This window comes from Pelmatolapia mariae, linkage group LG16_19, assembly GCF_036321145.2.
Source record: "Pelmatolapia mariae isolate MD_Pm_ZW linkage group LG16_19, Pm_UMD_F_2, whole genome shotgun sequence".
NCBI classification, from domain to species: Eukaryota; Metazoa; Chordata; class Actinopteri; order Cichliformes; family Cichlidae; genus Pelmatolapia; species Pelmatolapia mariae.
In genome coordinates, this window is record NC_086241.1 from 57,143,714 (window position 1) to 57,158,153 (window position 14,440).

The following is a 14,440-nucleotide window of genomic DNA, read 5'->3' on the forward strand; positions in this document are numbered from 1 at the left end:
AAGTGCTCAAGTTTGTGCTTTGGCTCAAGCTTATGTTTGAGGGATCAAGGTCCAGAGGGGCTTTTAATAAATTTAGGGGTCCTAGAGGAACCCTTCTGAGGCAGGAGGTGTTACGCCCCTCTGCAGCCCGTAATCTCCTCAGTGTGTTCAGTTGTTGCTAATTGGCCACACCTAGTCAGGTGTGAATAAAAGCATACTTGAGGCAGTCTTTCCAGAAGGCTCACTGGTCTTTGCCTTGGTGGCCATTTTAGCCAACCTGCTATGCCATTTTAAGATAAAACCTCTTCTTAGTAACACTCTGGTATTCATCTCCTTTTTCATGTTGTAGCTTTTGAGCCGGGTCATAACAATTGTCAGAGTGAACTCAGGCTCAGATCCACTGCTGCTGAAATGACTTGGAGTACCAGATTTGCATCTGCTGATTTTGTTAAACAGCAGTTTGGGAAGCTGTCCAGGTTTCTGTAGATACCAGCTGAGATCAACTCAGAGAGACCGTCTGCCGCAAAGCAGCAGCCTTAAATACAGGAGACTGAGTCACAGATGGACTGGCATCTGATCCTGGAAATTATGCTTTATTAAAATGACAGTGTGATGTAAATTACAGAGTAACAGAGAACATAATAGAACCACATCACTCCTCACCTTGAAGTCTGAGCATGAGTGTGATCAGCAGTTGAGTAAGTAACATTATCATCATTGTCATGAATAACTATCAGAGACTCTGTACAGATGTTTCCTGCTGGTTCTTTTTAAACTGGTCTAGGATCAGTGAAGCATAACAAGCGAAAGTGAAATCATCCCTCATCTCTCTGTAGAATTTTTTAAAATTTTATTTTATCATTATTCTTTCAATTCCAAACGATCATTGATCTTTTCTGATAAATTCTTATTTGGATTTATAAAAGGAGTTTTCCACAGCTCTAAGCCACTGTGTAAATGTGTCATCATTATAGAAGCCCAGACAGTAAAAATCTCCTGCATTTTTAGCCTGAATATCACTGATGGTTGAAGCATACTGAGAACTAGATCTACTGCCACTGAATCAAGATGGAGTTCCTGACAAGCAATTTAATGCCAAGTATGTACAAAGTTTTGTGGTTGGAGCTTTGGAGGGTGTCCAGGTTCCTGAAGGTACCAACTGAGATCATTATCAATATCTGAACTTCCTGCAGAGCCGATGGTGAGAGTCCCTTCAAGACTGACAGACTTTGCTTTATTGGTTTGAGTTTTAAAAAAAAAAAGTTATTGTCAAAGGAGTCTGAAATGATAAATAAAATTATTTCAGTCTTGAGGGAAGAAAAACAGAGAATATATCAGTTAAAATCAAAGAAATTTGGAAAGCAACTTGTCATTTTGCATCCTTAAGTGTTTTTTAATGACTTACAGCAACATAAACAATAATCTAAATATTCATGAATTTTAAATCTTACTGTGGTTGACTGCTATGACTCTTGAATGAAAGGCTGTCAAGCTTTTTACCCATTTCTAGTGTTCATTATGAGTTAAATTTGCAAGCTCCTCATTTCTCTCTGCTCTCACCTCCACTAGGGCCTGTGGTCCCCCAAATGTGACAGAGACGATTCTGACCAGTTCGAAGGAGAAGAGCAGCAGTAACACACTGAAGCTAAGCTGGTAGAGCTGGTTGAAAGGAGAAGTGGACTCTGCAGAATCATCCATCATGACCACAGACAGTCCCTCTGTAGGAGACAGTGTGCAGGGTACAGCGAATGCTAAAGCCCAGGTGAGGACCTCAGTGTGAGATGAGCACACTCGGATCAATATAAATTTCAAAATTTTTAGAAGGAAATAAAAACTGTGTGTGAGAGAAGAACACTGCCAGCACCAATCGGCTCGCAGTCTAACTAAATCTCTGATTGTAAGAGTTTTACTCAGGAAGCAATACAAAACTTAGATGGGGTGAGGGAATAAGCCCATTACTACCTCTTGATCAGTGTGCTGGGAATAACTAGGTTCAATGTAGTGGTTTGGAAAAGAGAGCCCCAGGGGTCTGTTTCTTTTAGAAGGCTGGAGTAACCTGTAAGAGCTGTTTATACTAATGTGGATTAATACTCAAATGTCCCCATAAAAGGCTGAAGTGGAATTGTCAACAATTTAGACTTTTTGATGCAGATTATTTTATTAGAGCAATTTATCAGGTGCAAAGTAACACCAGAATCAAATAATAATAATCAAATAATAATTATAATACAATATGACTGATTTCTGTGTTGTCAGTGTAATAGATTTAATAATACTACAGATCTTTTTTGTTATGATCCATAAGCCTAGTAGGACTATAAACGTAAAAAAAAAAAATCTGAATCATCTGTTCATATAAAGCACCAACTACTGCTGCAAATACATATGTAAACGCAAATAGAAAGAAGCCAGGGGGAATTTATCGAGGTTGGCTGTAGCTCAGGAGGTAGAACAGGTCACCTACTGATCGAAAGGTTGGTGGTTTGCTCCCTGGCTTTTCCAGTCTGCATGTCAAGTATCCTTGGGCAAGATACTAGCCCCAAGTTGCTCTCTGATGCATCCATCGGAGTATAAATGTGTGTGAATGTACTTAGAAAGCACTATGTATTAGAGATGGACCGATCCGATATTACGTATCGGTATCGGTCCGATACTGACCTAAATTACTGGATCGGATATCGGCGAGAAATAAAAAATATAATCCAATCCATTAAATATCAAAAAAGCACCTCACAAAACTTGCTACACGCGTTACTCGGCTCATAACCGTAGCACGTCAGAGCAGTATGCCTCAGGTGATAGAGCGGCTGTGTGTATTTGGAGCTTCCCTACCAAACCAGCATTTCATCTCCGAGGAAGTTATCCCAGAGAAGTAAAGCAAGTGTGTAAGTTCATCTCTGAACGTTAGTAAAGCATTCCCACGTTAAGCTTAACAACCGACATATGGAGCGACTGCCTCTACCTGCTGCTACTTCAATCGTGAAACTGCTTAATGATCAGCTTTCTGTTGCGAGTCTGTCTCTTCTTTGTTTTTGGCCCACTTCTCACCAGAAAGAGGAAACCAGCGGCTGAACAACAGCAGAACGTTTAACCTTGATAAGCTGTTGTTAGAATTTATTTAATATTACTTTCTAGACCAGGATCCTTTTCTACGTAGCTGACGGCTGGTAACTGTGCAGGGGCGGATCTAGCAAAGTTTAGCCAGGGGGGCCGATAGGGCATGAACAGGGAAAAGGGGGCACGAAGACATATTTTTCTTTTTTATTCTCATTTAAAATGTCTAGCTTTTAATAAATAAATATCTGAATATTACACCCAAAGTTTTAATCTTGTGTAAAATATATAGAAGTCCATTACTGTGTATAGTAACTGTTAAGTCTAATTTACCCTGGTAAGCTATAGTACTTTTTACAGATGTGAGTCCTGCAGTGTTGAACTCACAGGACTATAAACCTTCTCAGTTCTCTGGAGGATCAGCTGATGATGCAAAGCCTCCTCTCTATGGAAATGATTTCTCTGCTCTCAACACACTGAAAACAAAGTGAGAAGAAATACTTTCGATATCTAAATGCATTAATATGATATAATTCTGATTCTAACAGAATGCTGACAAATAGATCAGAAAAGATGAGATCATTGTTTTTACATCTTGATTAAAATGCCACATTTGTTGACAACTATATATTTAACGTTTTTGGATCAACCAGCAGAAGAAAAATGATGAAAATGATCATAAATTGTTTAAAATATATATATATATATATATCGTTAGATGTATTTTATACATCTAACGATATATATATATGCTTTTAAAAGAGATGATTTTTAAGGGTTAGATGTTTGATCAGAGTGTGGGAGGTTTTTTTTTTTACGGCCAATTAATGAGTTTGTATCACTGTGGAGGACTTTTGGTGGAGGAACCAAACTCATCATTCACTGTAAGTATCTAAATCTCCTCATTACTACAAAATATTATACTATTACTATTTGAAATATGTCCTGAGAATCCATTTAAACAAGATTTTATTCTGGGTGTTTTATGTGTGTATATGATTGGGTTTAGTCATAGTAGCTGTTATTGAAACCTTGGTATCACAAAGTTTGAATCTATAATACAGTATCGCGACTGAATGTTTATATAGTACTGAAAATGTAAGTAATGTTTTGAGTTAATCAATTTTAATTAACGGTTGGGGTTCTTTTTGCGTTTTTCTGTGAATAAATATTTTTTTCACTAATTCTCAGACTGAAAATATAGCACTAAGAAACTTTGATTCTATTTATTTCTACAAACAGTCAGCAGGATAAAAATATTCTTGCCTTGAAGATCTTTTATTCATTCACAGATTAACGGTTTTATCGCTGAGTTTATGGTTTATTAGTCTGATGTAGTAAAAAGGAAGTGAAACAAACAGATGACAAAGTCCAGCTTTGTTTGTTTTCCATCAAGAATATACCTGTAACAACAAGACATTTACTCTGAATTATTGTAATTTTTACAAAGACTTTAATTGAGTGTAAAAACACAATTTTATTAAAGCGTTATGTTCTGCTATTTATTACCTCCTCTCCTCAGTCTGATCAAGGTAAAATTCACACAGTAAATCCACGGTGCTGTTAATCTCTGTCATGTATCATAACTGTAATGCTCAGCTGTTACTTAAAATGTGATATGAGGAATTTCACTGAAATGTTTGACAGCATGTTGGATATAACATTTTATGCTGTTGACTAAATGAATTAGTTTTCGTACAGATGCACTTTAACGGTTGACTTTACATTTCGTTACTCTTATGTGATGAAGAGGAAGTGAAACAAACAGATGACAAACTTTAACATTTCCTGTACACATTTCAATTTTATCATCAAGTAAACAAATACAGCAGCACATTCACTAATTATTTATACTTGTTTAAAGCCTAATATCCTCCATTTCTCAGTTTCTCTGCTCTGTTTTATCACAATATCATCATACAGTTAATCCACAGGCCTGTTAATCTCTGTCATGTATCATAACTGTGTCGTGTCAGCTCTCTGTCCTACAGTAGAAGTTAATCTGTTCCTTGTGTGTCTGTGATCTTCCCTCCAGCTGGCCCCATGGTCAGACCCTCAGTCTCTCTGCTTCAACCCTCCTCTGAGAAGCTCTCTGGAGGCCCAGTGACACTGGCCTGCCTGCTGACCGGCTATTCTCCTCAGGGAGCTGAAGTGAGATGGGAAGTAGATGGCACAGAGGTGACAGAGGGGGTCCTGAACAGCTTAGAAGAAGAGAAGAGTAGTCGCTACAGCAGCAGCAGCACCCTGATGCTGAGCCAAGAGAACTGGATGAACGCAGAGGTGTTCTCCTGCAGGGTGAACCATCATGACCACCGGCAGGCCAAGTCCTTCCTCAAGAACCGGTGTGAGGGCTAGAGGGGCTGCTGAAGTCCAGGACAGGAGCTTAGTGTGAGGAAGCAGGAGATACATCCCTGCTGCTCTGATCAATATGAGTTTGAAAGTTTGCAGATGAAATTATTTGATAACAACAACTTACACAGTGACACGTGTAGCAGCTGGATGTGAGTGTGCCTAATAACTGCCATATTAATGATTCATATTTTTGCCAATAAAGCTTGCAGTGATCCATATTATTAAGTATTTTTGTCTTATTTTTAAATATAGTTGTTCTATAATTTCAGTGTTGTTTACTATAAGTTAACCTGTTTGCCTAACACATGAAAAATCAAGTCTGGGAGGAGATGAAAATGGCAGGGCTGCATCTGGCCTGAACATCTGGGACAAATCAAATATGTGTTCATCTTTTGAAATTAATGGAAAAGCTGAAAGAAGGCTGTTTATATCTTTTAGCAGGAAGATAATATCTCCAAATTTTACTCTTGTGGAAAAATAAATAACTTGAGTTTGATTCAGTAAATAAATGTTTCACTTGAAATTAAAACCATGAAGAGATTTAGAAAATAAAAGCTCAAAAATGTCAGTGTAGAATGTATCTTAGTTAGTGTGCTCATAATCAAATATGTAAATCAGCAACTTCTACCCAATTATTCCAAATGTCTTATTTCTCTTTATAACAATGTGATTAATTCAATATTCTCTACAAAATAATTTTATTTTTATATTACCTCATTATGTACAGCGATGTTGTGAGGTAAATATTGTTATGGAAATTTTAACAATAACCTGCAACACACCCAGTGAGCATTTTAAACACATTGCAATGTGGAGAGAAGCATCGCAGCCAGAACACTAGGATCATCTCTGAATTCTGGCCGTCGTCCTTGCACCTTTATACACAGAGACAGACAAAACATACCACAAACTCTTACAGGTTAGGTCATTTCACGGGGGGAGGGGGGGGGGCAATACCATCAGCCCCATCCTTAAACCCCCTCCCTCACATAGAGAATTATGACCTTGTTTTCTGCTTAGCTGTCACCTCCCTTTTTTTAATTTGTTAATTTATTTTTTTAAACCTGTCCCGTTTGGCTCTTTTGCCATCAGAATTATTGTCTAAAGGCTGTAGGAATGTTTAGCTTATTTTAGAGTTTAGAAATGTGTTAAGATAGAATGTAGAATTATGGTAGAGACACTGACACTGCCCTGGATATAAATAAAGGCCTGACTGTGTCATGAACTTAGGAGTAGATCTTAGGAGACCCTCCCCAGTTGAACTGTGAAAGTAATACAAAGAGGAGTTAATGCTGAGTGGAAATTCCCCAGAGGATACCTGTGTGGGGGTCTCAACATTTAACTTGATAACTGTGGTCTGGAGGGGAGATGGTATTTATGGCCCCTAGGAAGAGACACACACCCACAGTGTTTTAACTGATATACTCACACATCCACATGCACACTCACTCACGTGCACTCACATAGACACGCGGGTACGCGCACACACAGGCACTCATGTGCTCGTGCACATAGACACAGACACAGAGTTTGCAGCACACATGGGGATTTATGATGGGGTCGCTCCTATAAAGCTGGGTGGAACTAACAAAGGGGTGAAGATTGTTTCAGAGGGACACCGGCCTCGTCTTCCCTTCTAGAAGTGCATGCTTAAATGAAGGTGAATAAAGATGAATAAAGATTTTGTAAAAATAACTACTGAGTTCCGGTGTTTTCTGGATCCCTCGACGAATCAAAGAACCGGGGCGAAACTGATTTCCTAACAAGGCGAAGAAAGATGCCCAACGGATTTACTTTACCAAATGGACCATCCCAGCCTTGCCGTAATGGTCTATTTGATTCACCTTTTATTGTTTATTTTATTTTTTATTTTCACTTGCTGGATACGGGACAGACTTGAATGAGGAAAACAAAAGGGAGAAAGAAAGAGGGGAAAAAACAGCGGAGAAGAGGGACGGGGATAAAGGGCAAAAAACAAAAACCAACCAAATAAGCAGACCAAAAATACATATATCAATCACCTGGATCACCTGTTGAGAAAGAAAAAAAGAAAACAAGCAGAAGAAGACGAGAGCAATAGAATAAACAACATCATGATGATCTATGGGAATATAACAGTAAATACTAAATGTTAAACATTATTGTGCAGCACGTAAGATCGACAGCGCACAGTGTGCTTTAAGGGAGGAGCCAAAAAGGGTGTAGTTTGTGTGTCTGAGCACCCGTGTGTACACCTGTGAGCATGGACGCGCTTGTTTTTAAAAGGTTCCTACATGTAATGATCTGTTAGAGGGTGTGGGGAGCCACAGCCCCGTCCACCAGGGCATGAAGCAGGTATGGAGGAGATCAAAACTCCAGACATCCAGAGGCTGTCACCTCCCTAAGACCAGGATGTCTGGAGATCTTCAAGTCTACAATGAACCCTCTGTGAAGGTGCAATAAAACCTGGGGCCCACTTATGATAACATTCCACATGCATGCATACTGGTGACACGAGTGATTTTGCCATACTAAAGTGACATGATTAAAATATGTGATTAATACATGAGAAAAGAAATCAGCAACCACAATATCAAATGATACAGACCCTAAATAGTGCCACTTCATTTTAAGTATTCTTAAAAACTGAAAAGAAGAAAAGATATGCTTTAGCTTCCATCACTTGATATCAGCGTGTGCATGCTGGGTCAGAATACACTCCCATACAGTAGTAATCTCCTCCATCTGGAGCCTGAACTCTGTTTATATTTTTTTTCACAGTGCTATGGTGTCCTCCTCCTCTGGGCAGAGTCATCTTCATTATACCCAGGATCCTCACCTGGAGTTGATTAGGCCAGCTGTTTATAAGACCTCTCTGTGCACTCAGCAATGCTGCACTTAAGTTTAAAGATGACCAGAGAGACATTATATGCCTTCAAATGCTTTCTTCTACAAAACCACTTAACTAACAAAAAAATGAGAACAATTCAAAATTTAATTGAAATTTTCATTGCATTCTGGCTAAACTTTTTTTTTAAGACTATTTATTTATAAGTTTTGGAGGGAGGTGGAGAAACCTCAGATCCATTTTCAGTGTTTATTCTAAGCTGAACTAACAGATGGTAAATGGTCTGTATTTGTATAGCGCTTTTACTAGTCCCTAAGGACCCCAAAGCGTTTCACACATCCAGTCATACACACATTCACACACTGGTGATGGCAATCTACATTGTAGCCACAGCTGCCCTGGGGCGCACTGACAGAGGCGAGGCTGCCGGACACTGGCGCCACCGGGCCCTCTGACCACCACCAGTAGGCAACGGGTGAAGTGTCCTGCCCAAGGACACAATGACCGAGACTGTCGAAGCCGGGGCTCGAACCGGCAACCTTCCAATTACAAGATTACAACACAGAAAGTGACCTGATTGTAGCAGATAGTTTTTAAATCCTTACTTCTAAAAGCCCCCAATAGACATGAAGTATTTGAAATAATTTCTGTATTTAGTGCTTGATGAGGTTACTGTCAGCTCTGTGTTCACTGGTCTGTGTCAGAGTTTCTTCTATTAAAACAGCTGCAGTCAATTCCTGCTGTAACAACTCAGTGACTCTGCAGTCTGTCTGAAGGAGGTTTTTGTATGACGACAAATCACTGTGTGAACACTCCAGCACTGTTTATTTCATGGACACTCTGACAGTAGTAAACTGCTGCATCTTCAGCTTGAACTCCACTGATGGTCATAGAGAAGTCAGAGCTGCTTCCACTGCCACTAAATCGAGTTGGTGTTCCTGACTGAAGCGTTTTTGCATATTTTATTAGGAGCTTTGGAGCCTGTCCAGATTTCTGTTGATACCAGTACATAGCATCATCACCATCATCAAATCTGAAAACAGCTTGGCTGGTCCTACAGGTCAGAGTGACAGTGGATCCAGGAGTAAATGTCACTACTGGAGGTTGAGTCACAGTCACCTGACCGCTGCATCCTGCAGACAAAAACAAATCATTTATCAGCAGAAATCAATGAGAGAAAAAGCAGCACATCATGTTTGAAATGTTGCTGAGTGAATGAACCTGTAAAACAGCAGCAGGTCAGCGTCCAGATGAGGATGGTGATGAGAGTCATGGTGGTTGTGCTTTCTGCTGTGTTGACTGACAGATGTGAGTCCTGCAGTGTTGAACTCACAGGACTATAAACCTTCTCAGTTCTCTGGAGGATCAGCTGATGATGCAAAGCCTCCTCTCTATGGAAATGATTTCTCTGCTCTCAACACACTGAAGGAAACTTTGTGGCACAAAATCAAAAGAAAAATTGTTTGAACTAATACCATTAAAGATTTTATGGAATAGATGAAAATAATTGGAAACATATTGACGTATTTTTAACACCTGGATTAAAATGGGAGTCTGGTTTGTATGCTTACCTTTTGATTTTGGTATCAACAAATACAATAAACCTGTAAAACTGTCTTCAGCATAGCCTCATAATTCATGATTTTTTAAAGTTTTTCTGTTTGCTGTTTTAAACAGTTTTTTGTTTGTTTGTGTGTGTTTTAAAAGTATGTTTAGGTTTATGTGAAAATTAAGATTTGTCTTTCAATTCTTAATACTTAAGATACAATTATTATAATTAAGATTTAAATTCATTAAATTAGTTTAAGTCACATAAGTTAAATCGTCTTCTGCATTTAATGAGGTGTACTGTGATGTTTTATATTAAAAGGTTCATTTTCAGTGGTTAGAGGTTTGTTCAGAGTGCAGGAGGGTTTTGTACGGCCACTTAATGAGTTTGTATCACTGTGGTGGACTTTTGGTGGAGGAACCAAACTCATCGTTGGCTGTAAGTACCAGAAATTTGTCATTTTTGAAAAATGTAGTATTTATTAAGCATATTTTTAACGTACAAAACAGAACTTTGAACAAATTCAGTGATTATTATTAAGTTGATGTCACAATTTTGAAATGAACCTTTCTTAAATTAATATTCATTCAGTCTTTTACATAACACAAAACAACAAATTGTAATGTTCTTTTAGTTATTTTTGCTTCTTTCAATATTGTCTGGTTAAGATATTAAAAGCTGTGATAGTGACGTTTTACTTCACTTTGATTTGAAATGTATTTTTACCACTGAATTTTAAAATAAAAACAAATATTGAATTATGTTTTGTGGAGTTCTGTTAGAATCAAAAATAATTTTCTCAGTATATTTAGATCAAGTTTTTGTTCATGGTTGATCAATTTCAAATTAAGTTTAAAGGAAGTGAAAGAAACAGATGTGAAGTTTTAACTGTATTCTTATGAGTGCTTTAGCTTTGTCAGTTTCAAATAAGAAAATTATCAGAGGGTCAAGTTATTAACTGTAACACACTATGAAATAATAAAGGTTTGATCAATAATCACTAACAATATATTTATTCAGATGTTTGTACATTTGTATCTCTTTTTTCGGTTATCTTCTACCTTTTCTCCTCCAGCGGGTGTGGTGAGGCCCACCCTCACTGTCCTCCCTCCATCCAAAGAGGAAAACAAACAGAGTAGTGCCACTCTGGTGTGTCTGGCCACCGGGGGCTGCCCCTCAAACTGGAATTTGGACTGGAAGGTGGGGGGCACCAGCACATCCTCAGGGGTTTCAAGCAGCCTGGAGGTCTTGGGGACAGACGGCCGCTACAGCTGGAGCAGCACCCTGAGCCTCTCTGCAGACCAGTGGAGGAAGGCGGGCTCAGTGAGCTGTGAGGCCAGCCTGAGTGGACAAAGCCCCGTCACTCAAACCCTGGACCCTGACCACTGCTCAGAGTAGAACTTCAGCAACACTTCCTGTCTGCATATGATGTGTTTGATGAACCTACATGTTTCATTTCTTTGGAGTTTCCTGCAAAGATTTGACTCTTTAATGATATGCATGCAGATGTCATCTGTTTATTCATATTGTGCTTTGAAACCATGCTGTTAAAAATATAACAAGTCAAAAATAAAAGCTTTTGAAAAATCATTTCTGTGTTATCCTTTTGCCAATACTTTATTACACATAAATGCTTAATAAACCCTCATATTTCTATCTGAAATATGGACAGTTTTGAAAACCAGTAAATGTTATATAACATTTTGTAGTTTTTTTTTTAATATTGTAGTGTTTAGCATAACATTTTCACCAGAAAAGCATGTAGCAGGTAAGTATTTTATGCATGTAAATATAAAAAATAGAATAGTTTCTACCTTTGCACCTATGCTAATAACTAATCTGCACATATTTTGTTTTGCTAATATTTGGCTTATTTATTTATGAATATTTAAATAAATTTGTTATGATCCCAGCAATGTAGTTCTTCAGTTTTGTTTAGATTCAGTGTGTTTGTGTTTCATGGACCAGTTTTTTTCATTGCAGTCTGTCACTCTGCACCTTTTTTTACACCTGCAGCCAGACTGAAGGAGGTTTTTGTACAGCTTTAAATCACTGTGTGAACACTCCACTACCATGGTAGCCCAGACAGTAATAATCTCCAGCATCTTCAGCCTGAACACCACTGATTGTTAAAGTGTACTGAGAACCAGATCTGCTGCCACTGAATCGAGACGGAGTTCCTGAGAAACGACTTGATGTTAAGTATATAAGAAGTTTGGGAGTCTCTCCTGTTTTCTGGAGGTACCAACTGAGAGTACCACCAATATTTGAACTTCCTGTGGCGCTGATGGTCACAGTCCCACCAAGACTGACAGACTTGGCTTCATCAGTCTGAGTCAGAAAATTATTGGCAAATGACTCTGAAATGAAGAATAAAATGACAAGTTTGTTTTTTTAGACACAAATGTAAAAAGAGAAGAGAAGATGTAATCAAATATAAAATAATCTTTGTCTTAAATGTGAGAATCTCTCACCCTGACTCAGAAAGCCTAACAAAAGAACCACCAACATTGGAAACACCATCCTCACTCAGTTTTCAGTGGAAGTGCCTGAGAGCATGTGTGACAGCAGAACTTAAACTGTGAGGAGCAGTGATGCATGAAAGTGTGCAAAACACACTGTAGGAGGAAACCACCCACCTCTCCCAATGAAACAGAAAACACAGAGTTCATGTGAGGAGAGGGTCATTAAAACTTTTCATTATATTTGTCTCATTAACAGATGCATGGTTCCCCTACTGTCATACATCTGACACTAAAGACACTGATTGATTTTGATTATTCTGACAAACTGGATCAACATTTATTTTGAAAAACAGAAACATATGAATAACTGTTTAAAGACATGAATAGTAAACTGGTCTAACATTTTTTCATCCTCTGAATAGTTTAGTCCTGTACAGCTCTGTAGAACCCTGAGTAATATTATTTAATATTTCATATACTTGTTATAACATAATTTTCAGTTTCAGATGCATTTTGAATTCCTAAAAATAACTGCATTATTATTGCATTAGTATGATAATGTTGGCATTTTCCTCAACCCTCACAGAGCTGTTTGATTGTAAACTCATTAGATAATAATTATTGAAGCTCAAAAAGACCAAATCCTCAGACTGAGAGGTAAAATGTGTGTTTCTTTAACATACTACCTACTAATTTAGCAGGTTGTACATGTGTACACGTATAAAGTCAGGTCTTTGTCTATGGTATCAAGTTAATCCAAAAAAAATAATCAGTATTCATGGAGTTTATATTACCTTGTGCTTTGGTGCTTTAGATTCTGTGAACAACCTTTGTTTCTGCAGAAGGAAACTGTTTGCATAACTGAACACATGAAGCTGAAAAAAGGAGCACAAATCTCAATTTCACTACCCCTTAATGAGTATCAGGGAGTTTCTATGGAACAGTGCTGTCTCTAATCTCCTGTGAGAGATCATTGCTGCAGCACATCAATCCCTAGTTTAATTTGATATTAGTTTTAACTATATCAATGTGATTGTTCTCACACATATGTTTCAACACAGCAGTAATCTAGATCTTCAGCCTGAACTCCACTGATTGTTAGTGTTAATTCAAGTATAGATCTGATTCTGCTGAAACAACAAAGATCTACCAAACTGACAGTTACTTATTTTGTCAGTTCTGAGTTGAGGTAATTACAGATTTCAGTGCTGGCTGTGCAGCTTTGAGAGAGACGGCCTTATAGACTTAAAGACAGCTGTCCACCCAGCAAAACATTAAAAATTGTCATTTTACAGAAGGACAAAAATTTCTGTATGATACTGAAACTATAGAAAACTATTTTGCATCCAGGGTGCACAAGAGATATTCAAATTGATGCATGGGTCAGTGAGCACACACCTGCACCTATGGAGTCCGTGTGGAAATTGTACATTGCTGCTGTACAAATAGTGCCCTCTTATGTCAAAATAAGAGAATACATATAAAATTGACTCCGATACATGGATCCAAAAAGCAGACTGGACATCGATGCGGGGATCCTTTGTCTCTTTTTTGGTCAAGTTTAATTTTAAAAACATAATTTCTGTTTGAACATGTTTTGTCTGTATATATCTCGCTTGTCATTTTTTCCCTTTTGCATTCGATGTTTTTGTTTATAGTGTGTTTGTATATTTTGGCTTGTTTGGTTATTTGTTTACCTAATTGCATTTCCTTATATTGTTTTATGCCATTTTACATTTTTTATATAATTGTGGGCTATTTGTGGTTATTTCATGGTTTTTTTGTCATGTTTTCGTTGTCGTTTTTTTTCCTTGTTCATACTTCTGTTTATTGTCTTTGCACTGACTTGCTGTGAACACCATTCTTTTGTGGTCAGTTCTTCACCTAGAAGGTCAAAACACGCTAACACTGTTAAAGTGACTGTTAGCATTTTTACCAATACCAATTTAACCATGATACACACTGACCAAGACACAAATCTCCTTATACTGCTTTACATCATTTTTATCTTTTTTTGTTTTGTTTTTTTTTTACCAGATTTTCTGCTTTTTGTGGTGATTTCAAATCTCATATTCTGAGCATTTTTGTTGTATCTTTTTCTTTACCTTTTAATATATTTGCACATATTTTTGTGCACGCCATCCTCTTGTATTCATTTTGCATATTTCGAACAACTTTTTTCCACATTTTGTATGTTACAGTCTTATTCTGAGG

General features: G+C 37.8%; 3 gene segments (V, D, J or C); 2 read left to right on the forward strand and 1 right to left on the reverse strand.

The window, feature by feature from the left end:
* The first annotated feature begins 1,678 nt into the window (after nucleotides 1-1,678).
* Nucleotides 1,679-5,388, forward strand: LOC134644661 (Ig kappa chain C region, B allele-like). The segment is given in 4 exon segments: nucleotides 1,679-1,741; nucleotides 3,423-3,520; nucleotides 3,883-3,917; nucleotides 5,069-5,388. Coding segments are annotated over 4 exon segments (516 nt in total).
* A 3,622-nt stretch (nucleotides 5,389-9,010) lies between these two features.
* LOC134644662 (probable non-functional immunoglobulin kappa variable 6D-41) lies at nucleotides 9,011-9,485 on the reverse strand. The segment is given in 2 exon segments: nucleotides 9,011-9,345; nucleotides 9,434-9,485. Coding segments are annotated over 2 exon segments (387 nt in total).
* On the forward strand, nucleotides 9,484-11,172 carry LOC134644663 (Ig lambda-3 chain C region-like). The segment is given in 3 exon segments: nucleotides 9,484-9,520; nucleotides 10,083-10,199; nucleotides 10,837-11,172. Coding segments are annotated over 3 exon segments (477 nt in total).
* Nucleotides 11,173-14,440: the final 3,268 nt, after the last annotated feature.